General features: G+C 40.3%; 1 protein-coding gene across 11 annotated transcripts in view; it reads left to right on the forward strand.

Annotated features, from left to right (window-relative positions):
- The window catches only part of PDE4DIPP2 (myomegalin), a 241,916-nt gene that overhangs the window by 57,174 nt on the left and 159,501 nt on the right, over positions 1–25,241 (forward strand). For all 11 annotated transcript variants that reach the window (XM_055129953.1, XM_055129962.1, XM_055129961.1 and 8 more), the window contains exons 2-3: positions 9,909–9,964; positions 11,754–11,905. In XM_055129953.1, the coding sequence (XP_054985928.1) occupies positions 9,909–9,964; positions 11,754–11,905 (208 nt within the window). The remainder of the gene's footprint in view (positions 1–9,908; positions 9,965–11,753; positions 11,906–25,241) is intronic.

The raw sequence follows: 25,241 nt of genomic DNA on the forward strand, positions 1-25,241 counted from the left end.
TTCCTCACCTGTAATGGGATAACAGTACTTACTTTATTAGGATGTGGTGTGTCTTTTTAAAAAAATAGTTAATTTTATTTTATTAAAGCACTGTAATTTACAAAGTCACTCACAGCTGAATTTTAGATATAGAACGTTCTAGCACCAATCGCAACCACAGTGTCAATTTACCTCCACCAGTGTTTCCAAGTTCCCTCCCATACCACCTCATGCCCCAAACTCCTAGCCTACCATCTCGACAGGAACTTTTAAAACTTTGTTGTTAAAGTTTGGGTCTCACGATTTCAGTGTTGTTAACTCTGTGGTTTGGATATTATCTCTATCATTCCTTAACACCACTGATGTGCTTGACTCCCCGTGACCCCTGCCCTCAGCCCCCATTGCTTCTCATCTGTCTCTTCCCCCACTCCCTACACACTCTTTCTCTGTCCTCCCTAGACTGTGGGGCAAAGAGTAATCTAGGGGGCTGGAGTGATAGCACAGCGGGTAGGGCGTTTGCCTTGCATGCGGCCGACACGGGTTCAAATCCCAGCATCCCATATGGTCCCCTGAGCACCGCCAGGAGTGATTCCTGAGTGCAGAGCCAGGAGTGACCCCTGTGCATTGCCAAGTGTGACCCAAAAAGCAAGAAAAAAAATTAAAAAAAGTGATCTAGGCCACCCGCCTTTAAGCCAGTGCATTCAAGATATGGCGTGAGTCTTGACAGGAAGAATACAAAATGAATGCACTGGAAAAGTAGCCACAGAGATGAATCAAAGTGCTCGAGTGTCTACTTTGTGTGTGAGAGCCCTGAGTTGGATCCCTAGCATCACATAGTTCCTGAAGAACCAATAAAAGGGACCCCTGAGCATGAGGCTGGGAGTAGCCCTGAATGATGCAGGATGTGGCCCCAAAACAAAACAAACAAAAAGTAATGAAACCAAAGAAAAAAAGAAGTGCCTTAAAAGTATCAGGTACTCAATAATTCTGGTGTCAGCATTGGCAGTGGGTACGGGGGGTGGGGTGGGGGGACACAATAGTGATAAAGCTCTTTTCAAGTAAGATAGGTGTTTTGGAAAATTCCAGCGTAAGAAAACTTGTTAAACTGTTAACTATGCACAGGTAATGTAGAGCTTGTTACCTGCACATCTCTTTGTTTCTAAGTTGGTACTATTTGAAACTCTACCATTTAAAACTTCCCAAAGCCAGAGCTTCACACATTGAAGAAAATAGGTCATTGTTCTTCTTCTCACCCTTTTATGTCTACAGGGATTGATTGTAGATAGAAATTAAAATAGGAAAAATAAATATTTGGACATTAGAGATTTTAGAGAGTTGTTTTTCCTCATTTGAACCAGAATAGTGAACAATGGTCATTTGAACAATGGACTTTGGGGATGTGAGAATTAGAACAGGTGGTGTATATATCTGATTTAGAAACTAATTCAAGAACGGCTCCACTTAGGAGCAAATTTCAGCAATCTTCTTGTTTGGGAAGGCCACAGTAAGTCTAATCTTTTACTTTTGTCATCTTTCATTATGGGTATTAATTAGAAAAGCAATGTAAATTAAATATGTTCTCTAAATATAAAAAATAGACTTTTAGTTTAACAATGTCTTTTAAAAAGAAAGATATACTCACTTGTATATTCTGCCATCCTAAACTCACCCTCTCCCACATTTCGTTACTTTATATGTCTTCTAGTCTATATCATAGATAGGTTTTTTTCCATAAAGCAGATATTAGTCCATTTTTTAAAATGTAGGAATACTGGCTATTTATTCAGCTGCTGGTTAAACTGACTGAAGCAGGCATGAACTTCACATTACTTTTATAAAAAAGTTTAAATTTTTATTTTCATAAAGTTGTTCACACTAATTTAACGTTTCAACACCTTCTTACCACCATTATTTTGAATTTTCCCACCACCACTACTCCAGCCTGCCCCTTATGTAAGAAGTGTCATGTGACCACAAAAGTGACTGTATACTCCTGGAATTCTAAAATTTTTAAATATTTGGGGTCTGGAGGCATCTCTGGCATGCTGCTCTCTTCTAAGATTCATTGGTGAGTCTCTGAATCATGGCCATTAATGCACTTAAGTGGTGCCTGGAGGCAACTCATGGGTGTGACTGCCAGGGAACTGGGAAGGGCTGGGAGATGAAGGGAGGTTGCCCATCCCCAACTCTGTGAGGCCTGGAGTTTTCAGTAACTGGTCCCACATACCTGCGTTTTTCAGCGGGTTCATTCTCATGCATAGGGGTTCAGGATGAGCCTGTGAAGGTTGGCCGTGAGCGTGGAGGGGATTGGGTTCTGGAGGTTTGCTGCTGCCGGGGTTCATTTTGGGCAGGCGGAGGGACACACCTGCCCCCCTCAGAAGCACCCTGGTGGAATCAGCCTGGTGTGGGGTGGAGAGACATCTCTGTAGAGTGCTGCTCTCCTCTGAGATTCATTTGTGAGTCTCGGAATCATGGCCATTAATGTGCTTAAATGGCCGCTTTTGATCTCTTTCAAGATTTATTTATGGGTCTCTAAAGCAAGGCCGATAAATGAGCTTGCATAGCTGAGCTGGAGGAGGTTTGTGGGTGTCACTCCCACATATTTAACTTTTGGCCATTTAATTTCTTGGGAAACTTGGTCCTAAGTTGTTGGGGTCCAACTAGAGGCAAAGCAGCAATTTTGGGGTATCAGGAAGCCTGAAGTCACCATCTGGCTACTGATGCACTCGCCCCCCCCAGGTACAGGTTGACCTGCTGGGTTGGCACTGTGCCCCCCCAAAGCATATCTTAGTCCTGATATTTTCTTGCTGATTTTATTTTCAGTTATCAGTGGGTTCTAAGTAACTAGATGAAAGCTGGAGAGAGAGCTCGACTAGCTGAGTGCTTGCTCTTCATGCAGGAAGCCTGGGTTCCCTCCCACACCGTGAACTAGTCCCATGCTTGGCCCCTGAACATCTCCAGGTGTGACCTCAAAGCAAAACACAACAATAAAAATAAAAAACAGGGGCTGGAGAGTTATTTCAGAGGGTAGGGCTCTTGTCTTGTATGGGCAGACCTGGGTTTGATCCCAGGCACTCCATATGGCCCTGCCAGGAATTATCCCTGAGCTCAGAGCCAGGAATAAGCCCTGAGTACCACTAGGTGTGGCCCAAAATTTAAAAACCAAACCCAACCCAAAGAGTCTATTTTTCAGTGACTTATGTAGTTAGATAAAGAGAAGAAAAAAATGAAGACATGGTCTAGCCTTCTTGGCTCCCTGAAATACTCCTTCAGCTGGACTAGAGTTAAGCACAGAATAGTGGGGAAGAGGGAAGTACAGAAAGGCTGTTAGGATGTACTCTATGTCTGCCTGGGCGTTCCATTGACCAGAGACAGGAGGAACAAAGCCTGGGCTGACACACCCTCTAGCCTCCCACTTGCATCCTCTGTTTGCACTCTCTGGTGCATCATACTCTTCTTTCTCAAGGACTGGGCTCTGTTCTCTGTGGGTGTCTTAGGCTCCCTTCATCAGAATGACATCAGTCGCAATCTCATCTATGTTCTGAATCTGTTTTACATTTTATTGTTCTAATAACTATTTGTTTGAATTCCGTTAGCCTTCCCAACAGATTCAACACTTGATAGATTCTGTATTTCTTTTCGACTTTTGTGTTTCTACTACTAAACATGGGGGCACCATTTCAATACTATGCTTGAAGTGGAATAAAAAACTCTTAAATTCAAGGCCAGGTATTTTGCTTGAGGCACTGCTACAAAGGCAAAGTGTCTTTCCTCCTGAATTTTATTTTATTTTTGTGCTGCCAGGGAGCAAATCCTTACCCATGCAAGACAAGTGCTCTACTGCTGAGCTACATCCCTGGGCCCATCTCCTAAATATTTGTTCATAATAAGAAATAAAAAAAATTTATTTTTTTTTCAAACAAGTTTGAGAGATGGAAAATGTCTCCTGGAGATGCCCTTGTTCCAAGGTTTAGGGATTACAATCAAGGGGCAAGGGTACTGGTGATGAAGAAGGAAACCAGACAGTGTGGCCCTAGAGCTGCCCAAGTGTAGGCAGGAGACTGAACACCTGAAAAATCACCACCCCTTTGGGGTTTTTCCACTCAAAGAAGAACATGTCCTAGATTAATAGTTTCAATAGGCAAGATCAAGAAGAAAATAATGCTTAGACACCAGATACTTAGAAATATTTTTTTAAGGTCTTAAAATGTTTATTGTTGAATTGTGTAAATAAATGTTCTAACAATCAACATGGACGGGAGTGATAGCACAGAGGGTAGGGTGTTTGCCTTGCATGCGGCCGACCCAGGTTTGATTCCTCCTTCCCTCTCGGAGAGCCCGAGAGTATCTCACCTGCATGGCAGAGCCTGGCAAACTACCTGTGGTGTATTTGATATGCCAAAAACAGTAACAATAAGTCTCACAACGGAGATGTTACTGGTGCCTGCTCGAGCAAATAGATGAACAATGGGATGACAGTGCAGTGCAGTGCAACAATATGTGGCATTTACGATAAATTATGTAAATATAATAATATATGTATATATAATACAGTTATGTATTAAAATAGTACTGGTTGAGTGTCTTATATACATACCATTCATATCTGATCTTTGTTGAATAAAATGCCCACCTAAAATATAACTGCCTTGCATGATAAGTAAATTTATGTCTACTTAGGTTACTTTGCTTACTCAAGACGACAAATTTCATTAGAAAGATTTTTAGTGATGATTTTACTTCTAGGGCACTGAAATAATGTTCAAAGATCTGTTACAGTACAATCATGATGAAGTTGTATGATTTGTTACAGTTTCATAATGATGAAGGTATATGATTATCCTCTTGCCTTGCTCATCAATAATATCATCCATTAACATAATGTATTGCTCTTCTCAGTTCACAAATTAAACAGGCCAAAATATAAAACAAGAACATGAAAAACGCAGTTTGCAAGATAGAGCCTATGACTGCCCTCCAGAAAAACCTTTCTGCATGGTATAACCTTTGCTAAGTTCTACAGCATCCCATAATGTTCTGAGAGACTTGACTAGTGGCAACTATGAGTTGCTCAAATTTTGGAAACAGTCAATGGTCACTTTTCAGAAAAGCAAAAATGGCGGACCATGGATATTTCTGAGATAATTAAATTTATCATACTTAGAAAATTAATGGAGAAAAACCATTAGCAGTTTGGCAGAATCAGAATCTGAGCATGTAACAGATGGCCTTAAGGGAGATAATTATTTTCTAATAATTCTAGACTCAGTCACCTTGAAAAATTGAGGGTCATACTATACTGTGGAATATTGAGTGTGGATGCATTATTTTATTCCACTATCTTTTGACTACTTATCAGCCAACAATGAAAATATAGGTAATATGTTATATAGAAATCACTGTATCACTATCATCTTGTTGTTCATTGATTTGCTCGAGTGGGTGCCAGTAACATCTCCATTCGTCCCTGTCACGTGCTAGTGTAGCCCGATGTTATATAGAAAGTAAGTGGGTAAATAGTTTGTGGGTAGGTTTCACTTGGAAATGTTGATTTTCCAAATTTGGCAAATTTCTTGGCAAAAATTAGTATAATTTTATTGGTATTGTTAGCAGTAATGACAGACTGATGAGAGAAGGAGAAAAAGAATGATAAGGCTAACTTAGGAAACTATAGTTGATTTGTCCAGGAAAAGCAATACCAAGGTAAAGAGAGACTATGTATGTACATCTATGTAAGAGTTAATCTGGTGAACCATATGCTAGCTGAGCATGTGTATTCATGGGATGAGGTTTAAAAATAACCAGAATACTTGAATTGAAAAAACTAGGACAAGGAAATACAAGATTTTTCCAAACTTGGGTAATAGAGAAAAATTTACCAATATGTATTACTGTTGTAAGTAATATACGAGTAGAGACTGAAGTTGGCGTCTATCTCTGGTGTATCCCAAATATTTGCATTATGGTGTATCTGATGTCTCAAATTGCAACCCCTTAGACATATGCCCAGTGTTTTTCATGATGAGCCCCTCTCCTAGGGGAGCATCAAATTTCTTTTCACCTTTTGGTGCCGTTGAATGAACTCCACTCTGACAGTAAGAGAGGGAACTTGAGCTGTTAAGTGAGTTAAAGTGATTTAAAAAAATCTCATGAGACACCATAATACGTCCATTAACTCATTGCCCAGCCAAAGTGATTTTCCCTCCCTTCTGCTTATTGATTTGTCTGGGCCAGGTTACTATCTCAGAGTGGGTATAGGTTGGGCAGGGAAAATGGAGTTTCTCCTGGGACTAATGTGCATCATCTTGTTGCAACCTGCTCCTTATCCATAATGTAAGACCTTTGGAGAAAGGAGGATTGAATGAGATCATGTCTAGAGAGACCAGGAATCTTGTACGGTATTAAACTTGGTTTTTTGATTAAGCATCTATTAGAATAGAATTGGTCATTATTGCAAGGAAACATAGAAAGTCAAATACTTTTTAAATAAATATTTGAAAGAACCAAAGTCCAAAAAGCAGAAGTCATTTATTAGCAAGCTAGTAGTTTATCATCACAGGTTGAAAAATTGTTTGCTATAGTCAATAGTTTGATTATCTATACCAGCACTTCTTAAACTTTTCACTTGTGACCCCTTTTCACCAGAGAGATTTTTATGCAATTCTAGGCATTTGGTACAAAAATATGTAAACAAAGCAAATATTTATTGTTAATAAGTCAAAAAGAAATTTATTTTTAAATAAAAATTTAAGATGTTTTATGATCCTCACATTCAGTTACCCATATGGGGTAATTATGTTTGCACTTGATCTATGCCAGGAGCAGAGGGCTATGAAGAGGCAGGCCAGTATCAAAACAAGTGCATAAGTTGGGACTACACAAGGATAGGAAGTGATAGAAATTGTTGCAAACTGGAAAGTCCACATCCATTCTGTTGAAAAGCAGATTTGCCCCTATAAGATAAGGCAGACCCAATGCCAAGTTAGAAATGGGACAACTTTGATGGTTGAGTTGAACTTGTCTCAAGGAATGACATGCTCCTTATGACAAATGTAGTTCCCTTTGTCTGTGGACTGAGCCTAATCCATCCATAGCATGAATATCTGTGGCTCAATATAAGTTTTGCCATACAGATATTTAAAGATACTGTTCTGATTGATAGGCTCAACATCTTTCCCCTACTTCATATCAATGTAGAGGGATAAAAAGGTAATAGATTTATCTCTTTCATTGCTTACTTTTCAGGGCAGGTGTTTAATGAGAAGTGGAGAAAATTAAAGGCAGAGGGTATGGAAAAATCACAAGCTGGTAATCTGTTTTGAAATAATTAATCAGTAGGTGGTCTGTGTTGTTTAATGTTCCCTGTCTGGTACTTTTATGTCCATCTGGAACTTGATAAATCGAAGATTGATGCCAAGATTTAACCCCTAGGCAGAGAAGAAAGAACATCACTGATTTCTAAATAAATGCTGGGTCCTCCTCCACTTCCTGTCACTGCTTCTGACTTTTTAAAAGAGAAACCTTCTATATCTGTGTCTACACGATTCGTTACAGAGCAACTAACTGAGAATATCTAAGGGTCTGAGGAATAGGCTAAGCATTGAAAGCATCTTTCTGTGGGTAATTTTTCTGGCCTCTCATCCAGCGATTCCATTTTCAAAAAGCAACCAGCCCTTTTAAAACATTTGCCACTCAGTTGGCCTTTCTTCCTGGTTCACAAGGCTCCAGTGGCTAAACGCCCACCGATGGCCTCCAAGGCTTGATCAATCTGCTTCCTGCCCAGCCTTGTCACCACTTGTTCCTGCAGCCCAGCCACACTGATGCTTTACCTGCTCCTCCACTGGGTTTGTCCCCAAATATTTCCTTTATGCTTCTCAGGTAGGACTGGAGCGATAGCACAGTGGGTAGGGTGTTTCCCTTGCACGTGGCTGACCCAGGTTTGATTCCTCCATCCCTCTTGGAGAGCCCGCCCAGCAAGCTACCCATGGTGTATTCAATATGCCAAAAGCAATAACAGGTCTCACAATGGAGGTGTTACTGGTGCCTGCTTGAGCAAATTGATGGGCAACAGAATGACAGTGACAGTGATACTTCTCAGAGAAGCCGCACCTGCTGATAACTGTACCTCCTTTTCCTCCCCCTGCCTCCAGCTCTTCTTCCCTTAGTCCCTATTTCCACAGATGACGTGTATTTTTTGGTTGGAGGGAGGACTGTTTCCAATAGGGTGCTTTGTTAATATTTTGCCTTGGAGCTGGAGTCATCAGGCACATATCTGGGTGCTAGAGAGTGGGGTATAAGGGACTGGGATGAAATTCAGGGTCATACACGTGAAGGACACATGCTCTAACACTTGAACTTTCTCTCCCCCCCCACTCTAATATTTTGTTACTATACATTTCACTGGTTGGTTTCCCCTTCCTCTTAGAGTCCAGGCATTTTTATCTGTTTAGTTCACTCCTGTGCTCATTGAGCTTGAAACCATGCTGAAGACAAAATTAGCATTTGTCAAATATATTGGAGTGTTCTTTCCCCCCTGTATGCTAGGGATGGTGATGTTGGTCTTAACTGCCCTGGAAGATGAACCACTCATTACTCAAATGTAACATTCCTCCTATTGTATTTTGTCTGCTTTCCAGGTTCTGTGTGTCAAGCCCATTTCCTAAATCAGTCTTAGGCTTTGTACCTCTCTCCTCCACTGTCTTTTCTTTAGTGAAAACTATCACAAATCCTTGCTTTCACCACCCACTTTTGTTCTCTTCACACTTTATTACTCAGGAGTCAGAGTGATTTGTCTGACATCTTAATCTGATCATTAACCTTCCTGTCTCTTACTTAAATCTACCAATGGTTTCCCACTGCCCTTCAGAAAAAGTTAAGTGATCTCTGCTTCTTCCTAATATTGACCATGATAGTAATTCAATACTAGGAGAGTATATTAAAATACTGTTCTACAGAATGGTGGTGGTTGTCCAGTTATTAGTGTTTGCAAAACACTAATAGAAAAGTAGCTGCCATCACTGTTCACAATAGCCCAAATCTGGAAACAGCCCAAGTGCCTTAGAACAGATGACTGGTTAAAGAAACTTTGGTACATCTACGCAATGGAATACTATGCAGCTGTTAGGAAAGATAAAGTCATGAAATTTGCTTATAAATGGATAGACATGGAGAGTATCATGCTAAGTGAAATGAGTCAGAAAGAGAGGGACAGACATAGAAGGACTGCACTCATTTGTGGAATATAGAATAACATCACATGAGGACAGTAGATACAAGGACAGTAGATACAAGGGCCAGGATTGCCCCATCGCTGGAAGACTGTTTCATGAGTGGAGGGGAGAAGGCAGATGGAATAGAGAAGAGATCACTAAGAAAATAATGGCTGGAGGAATCACTCGGTATGGGAGATATGTGCCAGAAGTAGATAATGGACCAAACATGATGACCTCTCAGTGTCTGTGTTGCAAGCCATAATGCCCAAAAGTAGAGTATGGGGAATATTGTCTGCTATGGAAGCAGGGGGAGGGTAGGAAAGGGAGGGTATACCCGGGATATTGGTGGTAGGGAATGTGCACTGGTGGAGGGATGGGTGTTTGATCACTGTGTGATTGTAACCCAAACATGAAAGCTTGTAACTGTCTCACGGTGATTTCATAAAATTAAAAACAAAAACCAAATACTGCTCTACTTGTGCTTATTGAAGGGGCTGTTTGGGGGGCTGGATAAGAGTCAGGCCATACCCAGTGGCACCCAGTGACTTCCTTTCTCTTCACCTGCAGCATTTCATTGACCCTGACATAGCAGGAGCTTGATGCATATTGGTGGAGAAAGACATGAAAGCAGAAAAAAGATGCCTTGTAGCATCAGGGACTGGGCTATGGGAGACTGTGTGGAGGTTCTATTTCATTCTTGGTCATTTCTCTCCACAGAGATCTTTTTGCAGAGGAAGATGGGGAGCTGGTTCCCAGGACAAGTCAGGCAGCAGGTGAGGAGGATGCGAATATCGTCTTGCAAAATTCCTTGTTTCCTGCTGATCGTATTCTCCTTGAATTACATACCCCATAAATTCATCTGGGCAAAAACTTCAGATTTTTAGTGAATTTTTAAATTTTCACATACTACTCAAGCATCTAATTTTCCACCTCAGTAAATTGTTCTAAACCATACCTAAAATACTTTTGTAAACTCTTCACACTTTGGGGGATTGTTTTTGAATCACACCCAGCGGTGCTCTCACAACTTACTCCTGGTGGTGCCCGGGAACAGACCTGGTCCTTCCATGTACAAAAAATGCACTCCAACAGTCTGAGCTTCTCCCGGGCGCTGGAAAGCTATATTGAAGCAATCCTGCTTATCATCATTCCTTTCCATTTCATCTCTGTCTGCATCATTGTCATCTTCCCGTGCCTTTGAATCTTTTCCCCTCTTAATTTTTCCAACCTCAACTTCCTTTTTCTCTGCACTAGAGTTTCCTTATCCCAGAATATAGCAATACCTTTCAATATTTTCCTTTGTCTCAGAAACCTTCTTTAAAAAAATTATAGTTGGGGTGGAGCGAGAGAGAGAGCACTCGCCATATATGTGGACTGTGCCGGTCAGTGGTGATCCTTAGCAGGACTCTCTGACTCCACCCGCCAACCAAAACTGTATATAGTGACTGCTACAGTATATTTGATTTCTCACAGTATTTCTCCATCAGGAAATTCTTTGGTTTCTTGATAATATTACCAATTGCTGGTCTAGAATATTCTCCTGTGATTTTGGGGTGATATTTAGAAGAAAACAAATAAAACACTAAAGAGGCCTTTCCCTTTTTGGAAAATTTCAACTCACTTTGCTTCCCCTCCTCTCCTCTTCTTTCTCATATCATCCCACCCCTTATCCCCTCTTTTCTCCTTCTCTCCCCTCTTCCTCCCTCTCCCATTTCTCTCCTACCCTTCTTTTTCCTTCTCCACCTTCCCTTTCCTCACCAACCAACAACCTGTCACTTCTCACAATCCATATGGCATTTCTTCTGCTGTCACCTGGCATCACCCATAATACTGCAACCTTCCCAAGGCTTGATTGAGGCTTAGTGTCCAATGTGGTTTTCCTCAAGTGTCTGGGAGTTGGTGCCTGGCTGTGAACTGAGGCATCATCATCTCCCTAAAACTGGTCCCTCCCTTCTCTGAGAGGGCAGAAGGGCTTCTGCACAGCACTGTGGTCTTGAGGTTCTAAGAAGAGAAATATAAGAGGAAAAATGCATTTTTTAAGGTCCTATCTCTAAAACTCATCTAGAGCCATATTTTTTATTGTGTTTTGATCAAAGAAGGTTGCTAAACCTATCCAGATCCAAGAGATAGAAAAGAAATTCTGAATCAGAGTGATAGGACAAGCAGGTAGGGCTCTTGCCTTGCATGTGGCTAACTCAGGTTTGACCCCTAGCACCCTATATATATATATTGTCCCCTGAGCCTCACCAAGAGTGATCTCTGAGTGCAGAGCCAGGAGTGAGCCCTAGGCATGACCCCAAAACCAAATAATAATAATAATAATAATAATAATAATAATAATAATAGACCTCAGTGCTCGATGGGAGAATAAGAACATCATTTACACGGGCCTGACAACATAAGCTAGAAGAAGATCCACCACTGGCTAGTTTATGTGAACTGTCTTCACGTGGTCTCAATTGATGTGCATTTTGCAGAAGCCAATTCTACTGGGCTATCTAGGATAGAGTGATTATAATGAAGCAATTATACACACTTTTTGGTCATTCTGTTTTATTACAGCTTTTCTTTGTGACATCAAAGTCCGAGGTCTACCAGCACAGTCGCAGACCTGGAGGAGGTGTGATAAGGTCCCTTTTGAGCAGACAGACTCTCTGCGAGCATTCGAGAACCGCCCCCAGGTGCAGACTCAGGCTCTTCGAGACTTTGAGAAGGTAAGTCACATGGGTGGATAACTGTCATCCCAGTTGGAAGCAAGACCACAGACTAGTGATGTCTTTTGATTCCGGGCATGTTTGGATTATGGGAATTTGTGCCATTTAAGTATCTATTTAAAAAATGATGATGTGACTTTGGGGCCACATCTGGCAGTGGGTGCTCAGGGAGCAATTCACAGTTTGTGTGCTAGTGGGCCACTCAGTGTGACTGTGTGGTGGCGGACATCAAGCCAGGGTGTCCAGTCTAGAAAGTGTACACATCCTTTTGTGTTATCCGCAGGACTGCGGAGGGTCTCTTTTAATATTGTACATCCCAGTATGCACATGGTCTATTTGGTATATGCTAAAGACCATGGTTCATACCAGCTGCCTATAGCAGCAGCTCTGTCTTGACATTTGGTTACTTTTTACATTTTAAAATGCAATTAATAAGCCACTTGGTTTATTTCTTAGATAAAATTTCAGGAAATTTAAATGGCACTTCAAGAATCAGAAGCTGAACTATCAAGAGCCTAGAAAACCCTGTCATTGGACTGGCATTATTTTCTTTGCTGTTGGCTTAGACCAGTTGTCTGGACACTATCTGCAATACCATGAGGCTCAGTTACAACCATTTGCTCTTTGACAAGAGTCTGGCGTTGTTTTCAAACTCCTGATCCAACTCTTGAAATGCTCTGTCTTGATATGTTTATTCTTATATTGCGGTAAGAGCCAAATTACTGATGATATAATACAGTCCCGGCATTGCCTGAGTTCCCTGGGTCGATTCCAAGAAGTCTGTACAATCTTCGAACCCAATGCTGGGATGGGTTTGAAGGCCTGGAAAGGATACCCAAGGGTGACTATGCTGAGTGCTAAAAAAGGCAAAAGTTCTCTGGTGCCCTCTGGGGTCAACTAGGGATGAGGACAGACATGAGCAAATTAGCTAATTAGCTTCTAGTGTGCTTCACTCATTCTTGAACAGAAGGTTTTTGATATAAAATTAACAATGTCATTAAATTTTTTATTAAAAAGTGTTTACGTAGGTTTACCCTATCTTGTCCCAATTTGTAAATGGAAATATTTCACTAAAACCCACTATACACCTTACAACATATTCCTGTGGACATAGTGTTTCGAGTAACAATTTCCTGAGAATAAAAGAATCTGTGCCCTGTGGATTTTTTAAAAAAGAGCTGTTTTCTATAAGAGGCATCACCAAAAATATTAACCGAAAAAGTCACAGAGAGTTTATGAATTAAATTATTTTCAAAGACTAAATCTCTGAATAGCGTGCAGGGCTGGGGTAGGCGCCAGGGTGCTAACACGACATGCCTGCCTCTTTCTCAGCTGCTCTCTCGGCAAGCCCATGTTTCTGTGCTTCTTTTAGTTGAGAAGTGATTTATATCTTAAGGGTCAGGGATGATATTTCCGCTGATAAAATGAATGGCTAGATGTGTGAAGAGGAAAAATATTGGGTCAAGATAGACAACAAACAAAGATCAGCTGACATTTGCATGTGGAATCCTAAGTTTTCTTCCTACCTGTTGTTGCTATTTGTTCTTACTTTGCAATCATGGGTATCACTGATACACACCAAACTAGGCTACAGAGAAAAGGACACTTAGAGAGATCATTTGGTGTGTGTGTGTGTGTGGTGGTGGTGGTGGTGGTGGTGGGGGAATGGTACTTAATAGATCTGGGAGCCCTTTCCAGCATAGAATTTCCAGCAATTCTTGACCAATATTCTTTCCTCTCACTGTATAAGCTGGAATAGATAATAGTATAAGTTAAATTGTAGAATAGGGTGAAATTTTCAGGTTGAAGCCAATATATATTCTCTTCCCAGATAAAAGAGTTTTACTACCAAGCAGTGGGTAGGATGGAGGGGAGGAAGGAAAAGGGGACTGCAGGAGACAGTGGTGAGTAGTCTTGGGAACTTCGGTGGTGGTAGTGGTGTAGTAACTGTTCGTCTGTTATTCTGTGTATTTGAGGACTTGAGCAGTTCTTCCCATAGTTGACATAGTTTCCTATACTATATTGAGAAAATAGTATTTCCTTCTTTCTTGGAACTCCATGCCAGGCACAGTCTCCCAGAGGGGGCGGATGAGAACCCTTCCTGCCCCAAGGGACCCAGCCCTGGCAGCCAACCTCTGCTACCCAACTGCTGCCATGCTCCAGGCCACTTTACAGACACATTATAAGACATTTCCTACCCATTTTCCATAATGACCACACCATATTTGATGGATTTCAGACAGTAGGCAGCATATCATATAGAGTAATATATATTAATATATATGTAATATATATATTATTGAAGCTGTTTGAGAAAATCAATGATCAATGGGATGATGATGATGATTATATAATATATATTATATATATCTCCAAGAGGTATATACATACCTATAGACATATGTACATATACTAATATACATATGTACATATGTATATACCTCTTGTAGAGCCCGGTAAGCTACCAAGAATATCCTGCCCACACGGGCAGAGCCTGTCAAGCTACCATGGTGTATTCAATATGCCAAAAACAATAACAATAGGTTTCATTCCCCTGACCCTGAAAGAGCCTCCAATCATTGGGAAAGACGAGTAAGGCGAGTCTGCTAAAATCTCAGGGCTAGGAGGAATAGAGACGTTACTGGTGCCCACTTGAGTAACTCAATGAACAATGGGATGACAGTGATACAGTGATACAGTGATGTTCTTTCTCATTGATCACAGCACTCCCTCCCCCCAGCATCTCTAGGATCACCTCTGTATGGCTCAAGGAGCATGTAGATAATGGTCACAGCATATATTGATAACTTTCTGTATGTCAAATGGTATTCTAAGAATCTCATATAATGCTTAACCTAGTGAGGGAAGTATCATCATTTCCCCAAGTTACAAATAAGGAAATAAAAACACAAAGGGTAATAGGAATTCATGTACAATCTTGTAACAAGGGCCTGAAAATACTGATCATTTTTGTGACATGAACTACTGCTAGGTTAGAGAGCTTATTTGGTGAAAGTTAGATGTTTATAAGGTGCTGGTTTGCATAGGAATTGTGAACTCCTCTTCCTTTGATGGGCACAGAGGGAAATTTTGTATTCTCTAGTTAAACTGCAAATCTAATTTTGTCTCCCACTATTCTGTATCGCATGCTTTCTCCTCAATTAATTGCGAACTTCTTGCAACTAAAGCTGCTTCATACTTCTCAATCTTTGTTCAACTGCTCCTCTGTCTGCCTGACAAAACTTTCCCCCTCCCTTTTCTTTACCTGATATTTTCTACACATTCTTCATATTTTATTCCAGATAACATTTAAATATTTTCTATTAAGTAACCACAATTTACAAAGTTTTCTATAGTTCAGTTTCAGGCATACAGCTCTCCAGGACCAATCCCACTACAAATGTCAACTTCCCTCCACCGTTGTCCTCAGTTTCCCTCCCACATCCCTGCCTCCCTCTTCACAGGCACATTTTAAAGTTTGGTTGTTTTAGTTTGGATCTCCTTCTTTCAGTGATGTGCTTTAGAAACACAGAGGTACAAACCTAACTTTCACCACTGATGTGCTCTGAGCCCTCTCCCATGCCCCTGTTTCTTCCTCTGTCTCTTCTTATTTTCCCTGCTTAGCTTCTTAAATTCCCTGTCTTCTTCTTCCTATACTCTAGAGTTAAGGATGATCTAGGTATCCAACCTTTAATACTTAGCGTTCCTTGTCTTTTATTCTATATACCCCAGATAAATGAGATCATGATGTGTTCATCTTTCTTCTACTGACTTACTTCACTATATCCTGCAATTACATCCAATTATCTCATGTATCTTCCAATTACTTCCATATATCTTCTATTTACTTCATTATATTTTCCAATTCCATTCAAGTTGCAGTGATTTGCACAATTTCATCATTCCTAGCAACTGCATAGTTTTCCATTGTGTATATTTACTACACATTCGATCATATGTTCTTGGACATTTCGACTGATTCCATAGATTAACTATTGTACTAAGTGCTGCAGTGAATAATGGTGTGCATATGTTCGTTTGAATGAATGTGTTTGTGTCTGGGGGATATATATCCATAATTGGAATTGCTGGGTCATATAGTAGCCCAATTCTTAGTTTTCTGAGATATATCCATACTTTTCCACTGGGGTTGAACCAGACAACAGGGAATGAGAGTGCTTTTTCTTTTCTTTTTTCTTTCTTTTTTTTTTTGCTTTTTGGGTCACATCTGGCGATGCACAGGGGTTACTCCTGGCTCATGCACTCAGGAATTACTCCTGGTGGTGCTCAGGGGACTATATGGGATGCTGGGAATCGAACCCGGGTCGGCCGCGTGCAAGGCAAACGCCCTACCTGCTGTGCTCTATTGCTCTAGCCTCGAGAGTGCCTTTTCAAGACATCCCCACCAACACAGATTGTTTCCAGTTTTTTTCTTTTTCTTCTTATTGATATCTATCATTTTCACTATTGTGAGATGATATTTCATTGTATATTTAGATTTCCCTGATAATAATGATGAACATTTTTGTCTCATTGGTTTGCATAATTACTTTCCATCCTTTAACTCTCAGCCTGTGTTTATTTTGTGACTGTAGATCTTTTCCTGTAACCAGAAAATAGATGGATTTTGTTCCTTGATCCATCTAGCCACGTTTGGTAGGAAATTTTAGGCTAAGTTGAAAGTTATTTGATTCAGTACTTCAAATATGTTGTTCTACTTTTTTCTTGCTCATATGGTATCATTTGGGAGACATGTTATGATTCTTATGTTTTTCCCTTGTATTTGAATTTTCACTTCTCTTTTTATGCTTTAAATAGTCTAAATAGTCTGTCCCCATATCTCTTTTTTTAAGAAAACCATTTTGGTTATTTTGTATCTTGGTTGTATTTGAGTCTATTTTGTTTAGTAGTCTCTGAACCTCTTGAACCCGTGTAGTATCCTCCCTTCAAAGACAGGGGAAGTTCTCAGTTATTATTTCTTCCACCAGTTGTTCTCTTTTCTCTTTTCCCTCTCCTTCTGGTATTCCTTTCATTCAGATGTTATTTCTTTTTTCTGTTATCCATTAAGAATTTTACATTCAATTTACATTTAGTGAAAAGACAAAAATAGTCTTACATACTCTTCCATTTTTTTCTTTCCTTCATATTAATTCCAGCTTGTATTTTGTCTTTAATTTGTTGATGTGGTTCTTGCATCAAGAATTCTGTTGCTGTGGTTTGCTATTGTATTCTTTAGCTCCTTCAAGTCCATCTGCATGGATTCTTTCATACTGTGAATCAAGTTGTTAAATTTATTGAATTTCTCCTCCAGTGATGACTTAATTTTCATTGCTTTTGTATGAAATATTGATTTGAGGGTTTCCTTAAGGAAGCTTGAGAATGTTTAAGGGATCAAGGGCTTACCTGGATTTCTGTTCCTACTTATCAATGCAATTGGATTCTTTTGTTTCCCAATTGTCTTTAGAGTTTTATGAGTGCTGTGAGTTAAGCTATAGGTTCCTGGTCAACTGAGTACCGACATTATTTGTAATTTTACATTGAAGGGCTACTGCTCTTGATCTGTTATTTTATTTCAATGATCTTGTAAAGGTATTTCAGTGGGACAGACAGGTGTAGGTCTTGTTCCACTGTTTAGATCACTTGTATCACTTGTCATCCTGTTGCTCATGGATTTGCTCAAGCAGGAGCCAGTAACGTCTCCACTGTTTAGATACCAGATCTTTTATAGAGGCATTCTGGGACAGAATTAAAAACCTGTTATTGCCCCCATCCCCTCAGGGTGTGTGAGGTGGATGGAGTAGAGTATATGTTGTTCTAGGTGTCAGGGTGGACCACTTGGTACACCTTATTGGTTTCTAGATGACCATAGTTTGTGTGGGCCCCTAGGACTGGCTGTGAGGTGAAGGAGGGATAGGTGCTCCCTTGCCGCAAATAAAGACTGGAAACCGTGGGAGGCTAAGTGAAAAGGAACGAGCAGTGTTCAGGTTCTCCAAAATATATCTGAATAGATTTAGGAATGACCTTAGCACTTGAGGGTTAAAGGCAAAGGTGGCACGAATGTCATTGTAAGATTCTCTTTCCTGATTCTCTAGATGCAAAACATACACATATCCTGTAAGCTCTTCAAGGTCAAGAAAATGCCTAGTGTCCATCCTTTTCTACCATTTAGAATGTAGCATAATTGTAGTAAAATAATGCTTAGTTCATCAACTAAACAAAAATTATTTTAAAGTGCTGAAGATCTAGATATTTTATTTGTTTTTCCTCAAACCTCTACTCACTAAATGTATTTATAGTAAGTTTTAGGGTGTATGTGTATATTAATTGGTTTGGATGGGAAACCAAGGCAAGTGCATTTATTTTTAATAATAAATTCAAAGGGGTCAGTTTTCTACCCAAATTATCATGATAAAAGTATAAATGTGAGCAAAAGAAAGAAACAGACCTTCTGAAATATTTTCAAGGCTCATGTAGAAGATGATAGAAGCTATTACTAAGAAATAAAATGGATTAAATATTAGTCTGAGGCAAGATATCTCACGTTATTTTAGCCATTTGTCATGTTCACTTTTATAACTAATGGAATAGGTATCATTACCACATCTATTAGAATAGTAAAGAGACGGAGACTCAAATAATAAGTGTAAAGTTTAACAGGAATAAAGTGGTAGAGTCAGGGTAACTCAGGTGATTCCAAAATTCTTAGGGGCTTGACAGAATCATTCGGAAGAGAGATTATATTGGTGGAATGGATACAGTTTTATTTTGAACACAGACTCAATCTGGTAGATGCTACATAAAAGCCAGGGGGTGCTAGAGGTAGAAGATAGGGGTGGTTTGCTATAGAATTCAGAGGGTGCCTCCACTGCTTTCTTCTATGCATGCATTATCTAATAATGTCTTCTTCAGCATGAAACTGTCAGCATAACCTCAATATTTGTCTGATTATAGACTGCAGTCAGCTTTCCCGGCAGTCCTAGTCCAACTACAATGAGTCAGCCTGTTGAAGCCACACCTATCCTGGCAAATTTTTCCAGTAGAATCTTGAAGTCTCTGGAGACCAGGGAGGAAGGGTTGGTCTAAAGGGAACTTTTCTACCTTTATAAAAACCTGTCTTTATGAATTGAACAACCTTGAAAACAGGGATAATGGTTGCCACTAACAAGGTCTGGGTTCTCAGCCCCAGCTTAGGTGAATCTGAACCATGTTACTGTTGCTTGAAGGGCCAGAAATTTCCATGCTTTTTTGAGTGTTCATCTATGATTACAACCCTGGAAAATGAATTCTACTGTTAAAATGCATTTTATATTTAAAAAATGTTATGGTGCTCCCCAAACAACAGTGCTCCAAGCATTTTAGATTTTTTATGGTATTTTGAGATTTTCAAAAATCACCATCTTTGTAATTTGTCATACTGTTGGAATTTTAAATTTTGTATATTTATTTTACTTACATAATCATTTAACAGATATTTCTGAGGTTATACCATGTATAATAATGTGTTGAACACCTAAAATACAATGATAAATAGACAAATATGGTTCCTGTTCTTATAGAATTTACAGATGAGCCAGTTACAACAGAATATAATTTCTATGATAAAAGTTGAGAGTACTAAACAATATTCAGTATATCAGTGGGGCTTCTTATTGAATCTGAAGGGTTAGGGGGATTCAGGGAGTTTCCTAAAGGAAACCTGAGAATTCAGGGAGTTTCCTACATCTAACCTGGGACCTCAGGATGAAAAATTAACACAGGTTAGGAGTAGGAAATAAATAATGAATCAAACAGAGGAAACAGCATGATTCAAGATTCAGATGAAGGGGGAGAGAATTTAATAAGCTAATATTTTTCAGAGTATGGTTGCAAGAAATGAGGAGAGGGGTCAGAATGATAGTCTCATGAGTAGTGTGCTTGCCGTGGATGCAAATGACCAAGGTTTCATCCTTAGCATCCCATGTGGTTCCCCAGAACCACCAGAAATGTTCCCTGAGTACAGAGCCAGCAGTAAGTCCTGAGCACTGTTGGGTGTGGCCCAAAAGCACACAAGAAATATAAAAATAACACCCCCTCCAAAAAAAGCCCCGAAGAACCAATGAGGAAGAAAGGAAAAATATTAATTGGATATAGAAGACCTCTGGAATCCAGCCACAGCCATGCTCAAGGCCACTCTCCACACATTCGAACGAGCCTCATGCATGAAGGAACTGGAAGAGGAACCCAGGTGTGTGGGACCCAGAGCTGAGATCTTCAAGCCTGCTCAGATCGGGACTGGGCCTCTTCCACCCAGATTCCCCATTTTCCAGTAGCTAGGCGGTCACACCCAGAAACTGCCCGGTGCTGTGAAATCCCATCAATGGCCAACATCCAGAGACTATAAAACCAAGCTCCCAGACATTTTATAGCCTAGTTCTCTCTCAGAGAAACTGACAAGCTACCGAGAGTTTCCTGCCCGCATGGGAGAGCCTGGCAAGCTCCCTGTGGCGTATTCATATACCAAATGCAATAACAATGATGGGTCTCATTCCCCTGACCCTGAAAGAGCCTCAAGTGCGGCACCATTGGGAAGGACGAGTAAAGAGAGAATGCTGAAATCTCAGAGCTAGGACAAATGGAAATGTTACTGGGCCTGCATGAGCAAATCGACCATCAACGGGATGACAGTGATAGTGATAGTGACAGAAGCAGTGAGGAAGCAGGATCTCAGGTGTGAGTTACTACTCATTCATTTATATCTGAGCTTCATAGTAACAGGAACAGGGTCTGTCTCACATTAGGATTTGCTAGTTATAGTGATGAGTCTTGTGATTAGGACCTAAGCTTGCTTTCTTTTACTTTTTGTTGTGGATGAATGCATGGCACCACAGTTTCTTGATTTTTTGCAACACCAGTAGGTGATGCTATCATTGAAACATAGGGATTAAGCTCATTTAGTAGCTCTATAGCACTGTCCTTTCATTGTTCATCGATTTGCTTGAGCAGGCACCAGTAACTCTCCATTGTGAGACTTGTTGTTACTGTTTCTGGCATATCGACTATGTCACAGATAGCTTGCCTGTGTGGGCGAGATACTCTCGGTAGCTTGCTGGGCTCTCTGAGAGGGATGGAGGAATCGAACATAGGCAAATGCCCTACCCACTCATTTAGTACTTTTGTTATTTTAAAAACAAAGTCACAATGCCCAGTGAAGTGTTTTTTCAATTTTAGAATAAAATAGACCCAACTTAGGATCTCTAAATCAATCTGGGGAGATAATTAAATAGAGGATAAGAAGGTAAGAGTGGGTAAATAAAGCTGTAGAGCCAGAGAGAACCAGAGATAATTTCTTTCACAGATGTTAGGGTCCATGATTCAAACATTAAGGCACCTGTGAGGAATTCTGAGATCCTATTACAGAGATTTGTTACAGAAAGAGGGTTGGGGGGCACGGAGAGTGTTACAGACTGATAGGTAAGGACCATGTGCCATAGAGAAATGGTCAGGGTATGATCCCTACCAATCTTGGGGAAGGGTTTAAGTACCTTAAAATCACATTGTTCTTTCTCCCTAATTTACCGGTAAGCTGATTGGTTAGTGCTGCTGTGGGTGCCCCTGCCCCTCTCCTATTCTTTCCATGCCTGGCTGACCACTAGATTCTTCCTTTTTACTGATAGGCTAGCACTATCTGCAGCCATTGTAAATTTTGTTCATTCTGTTCCCTTTCCCACGATGTGGTCTCGGGTTCATGCCCAGCTCAGCTGTCGGTTACATCATCCTGCAGAATAGCGAACCGACTCCTAACAACTAAAATGGCTGCACTTGGTTCATGCTGAAAATGGCTGCACTTTGGGTCTAGCACAGGGAATATCTAAGTTAAAGTCTTAGTGGCAAGTTGGAGATTATAAGTCAGAGCAAAGCGGAAGTGAAGAGAAATGCTGTTCTGGACTCTGAGCTGAACTGGAGGCAACGAAGAGCACAGTGAGCTGGAGGCCTCTTGTCCTCCCGAGGTTCAGGTTGGCCTTGTCTCTTCCCCCACGCTTCCCATCAACAAACACAATGCCGCAGGTGTTCCTGGCATCACTGCGAACCCTACACTCTACCCCCTAGAGTCCCCTGAAATTGCCTTCTTTCCTAGAGAAAGGTAGAGAAAGAATAACTGAAATCTGGAAAAATTGGTGACATCATAAATTGATATGTCCCATCCCCAGTTCCCTGGTATCAGGTTCAGCAAATAACCTTCCCAGGTTGAACTAGTTGTAAACAAACAGCGCCAAATCCTGCTGGTGGTTGGCCAGCCACCGCGGTGATGAACCTGAGCAGGAACCCAGGACTCCTTGGGAGCTTCTGCAGTCACCCAGTTCAGTTGTTATTTCTGCGTGGGACATATTTAACTGCCCTTGACAGCACTATTTCTGGTTGGGTCGTTTCCTTTTGGTGACCAGGGAAGGAATTATTTGTTTAGCTTTGTTTTTATGTTGTCCGCAGCGCTCTGATGTGATGATGACGAGAGCACCTTTCTATTTCAGGGTTGAGGGTTGTGGTGAGGTGTGTGGGTCAGGCAGGCAACAAGAACATCAGCTGGGCCCGCTCCTTCACAGCATCTCTGCCCAAGACAGTGTTTGTTTGTCCACCTGACGTAACTTTTCTGTTGTTAGGTCTGATGTCATCAAACTAGTTATTTCAAGAAAAGACTATGTCAAGGATGAGTATCTATATGCTTTTGAGTTTTAGTGGAGAAATGGGATTATACTAATAATGTTTGAGCATTAAAGATTCAAATTTAAGGAATTATGTTGGTGTTTCAGAATAAATGTGTGTTTATTTTTATTCTGCCACCCGAGAGGATAGAGTTTGTGTGGAATCTTCAGTCTGCTCTACCAGGCTGGCAGAAGCAGCTGGCTTTTGGAACACAGGAAAGAAATTCTGTGAGGAAGAGAAATGTCAGTGGGAGGCAGACAAAGTTAATTGGCTCGGGTGAGAATTGCCCCATTTACAGTGATCTACATGGTCATGCAGGCCTAATAAGTATTTTACCAGTTTCAAAATATACAGGAAATCTTTCATTGTCTGTCTTCTCTGGTGATTGTAAGGAAAATTTAACTTGATAATACATGGTAATATGTGACTTTTCAACCTTGAGGACTGCTCGTCTTTATGTCAGGGCCCTATAATTAAAGTGATTTTAGTTGAAAATCATGATTTTAGTTGAATAGAATTGAACTTGATGAAACTTAAATACTCTGTAATAGGCAAAGAAACAGGAAAAGCTTCTTCTCCATGTCTGTTCCCTCCCACTTCTTTTTAAAATAACAGTTTTACTTAAACACAGTTTACATACCAAGGACTTGTATGATACTCCATGGTTTTATAATATTTATTTAGTTGTACAACAATTACCCACACCTAGGAAGGCGCCAGTCCCAGAATATTTTTATCACCATTCTCTCAAGAAAGCTTTGTACCCATAAGCAGAGATTTCTTAGTTTTCCTACATCCAAGCCATTAAAATGGCTTGTGTCTCTCATTCTACAAATTTGTGTATTCTAAACATTTTTATAAATGGAATTGTAGAATATGTGAATTTAGGTGTCTATCTTATTTCATATCAGAATGTAGTTTTCAAAGTTGTACTATGTATTAGTTTTACTTGCTTATTAGTACTGATTGATATTTTATTATAAGATATGCTGAACTTTATCCATTCATTGGTTCATGGTGATTTTGGATACTTTTCCTTTTTTAACTACTATTAATAGTGCTTCTACAAAACATTCCCATAGAATATTTTGTGTGTGGACTTATGTTTTCAATTTTCAATTTTCCTAGATGCATAACTTTGAGTGAAATTTTCTGATTCATCTATCTTTTGGGGGAATAGTTTTGATTTATTCACCTTGAAAATGATGTCATTGTCATTATTCACCTTGAAAATGATGTATATTTTTATATAAGGATTTTTTATGACTTAGCATCTTTATTTGTTTTTTGTTTCTTGTTTGTTTTTGGGTTACATCTGGTGGTGCTTAAGGCACCTTACTCATGACTCTGTCCTCAGGGATCACTCCTGGTGGACTCGGAGGGCCATATGGAGTGCTGGGGATTGAATCTGTGTGCAAGGTAATTGCCCTACATGCTGCAGTATTGCTCCGGCCCTGATGTCTTACTGTCTTTTTTTTAAATTATTTATTTACTAAATCACCATGAGAACAGTTACAAAGCTTTCATGTTTGAATCTTGGTCATACAATGATTAAACACCCATCCTTTCACCAGTGCACATTCTCCACCACCAAAACCCCCAGTATACCCCCCATCCAACCCCTACCCCTGTCTGTGTGGCAGAAAATTTCCACATTACTCTCTCTCTACTTGATTACATTTAATATTTTGACACCAGTCCCACCATTATCATTTGGAATTTCCCCCCAACACTCAGACCTGCCAAAGAGGCGATGTTAGACAGTTTGTTTTGTATTGCTAGTTATGAGTAGCATATGATGACGTTGCACGGCCACGCTTGCGGCCATGTGGCCTTGGAATTCTAAAATTTTAATAATTAGGGTCTGGAGAGATTTCTACCAAGAGCTTCTACCGAGATTCGTTTGTGTGTCTCTGGGATCATGGCCGTTAAGGATCTGAATAAGTAGCTGGGGGGCCGTTTGTGGGCATCATCTTAGGGTCCCATTGGGGTGGGGAAGGAGAAGGACCAGCTCCTCCTCCCATGAGGCCTGGTGTCTGTTGTCACTGCTGGCCTGTACCTGGGTTTTCCATTGAGTTATGGAAGATGGTGGCTACTGGGCTTCCCCAGGAACAGGCAGAGGGACAGCACCAGCTCCCATCTGAGGTGGCCTAATGCAAAGTGGCTCTGCCAGGAGCCACTCGGTTCTGAGATGCGTTTGTGTTTCTCTCTATAAGGATATTTTTATATAGGTTCAGGTGGTCAGATATTCTAGGGTCAGATGGAAAGATTATTTATAGCGACTGATATTAGGTAGGAGTGGAAGTACCCTGTCAGTCATGTGGTTAATCTCTGACTCAAGGGGTTAATCTAATATTATGGCTGAGACTCTGTTAAGTGGGCAATATAGGTCAGAGTCTTAGAAGCTATAGTTTGTGTTCCTGCAATTTGAGTTTATGTTCCTCCTAAGTGAGCAAGTCATTTAACCTCTTGGTGTTTCACTTTTCTGACCAGTCACGGAAACAATAATATTCAATCTGCTTTCCTCAGAGAATTGTGGTGAAGATAAAATTGAATTAATTCACATGGGATCACTTTGCACATTGTTAAATTCAATGCAGGTGATTGTTGTAAAGACAGTATAATTATTTCTAATTAGTTTTGTATATAAGTACAAGTC

The sequence above is a fragment of the Sorex araneus genome, chromosome 3 (assembly GCF_027595985.1).
Source record: "Sorex araneus isolate mSorAra2 chromosome 3, mSorAra2.pri, whole genome shotgun sequence".
In the NCBI taxonomy this organism is placed as follows: domain Eukaryota; kingdom Metazoa; phylum Chordata; class Mammalia; order Eulipotyphla; family Soricidae; genus Sorex; species Sorex araneus.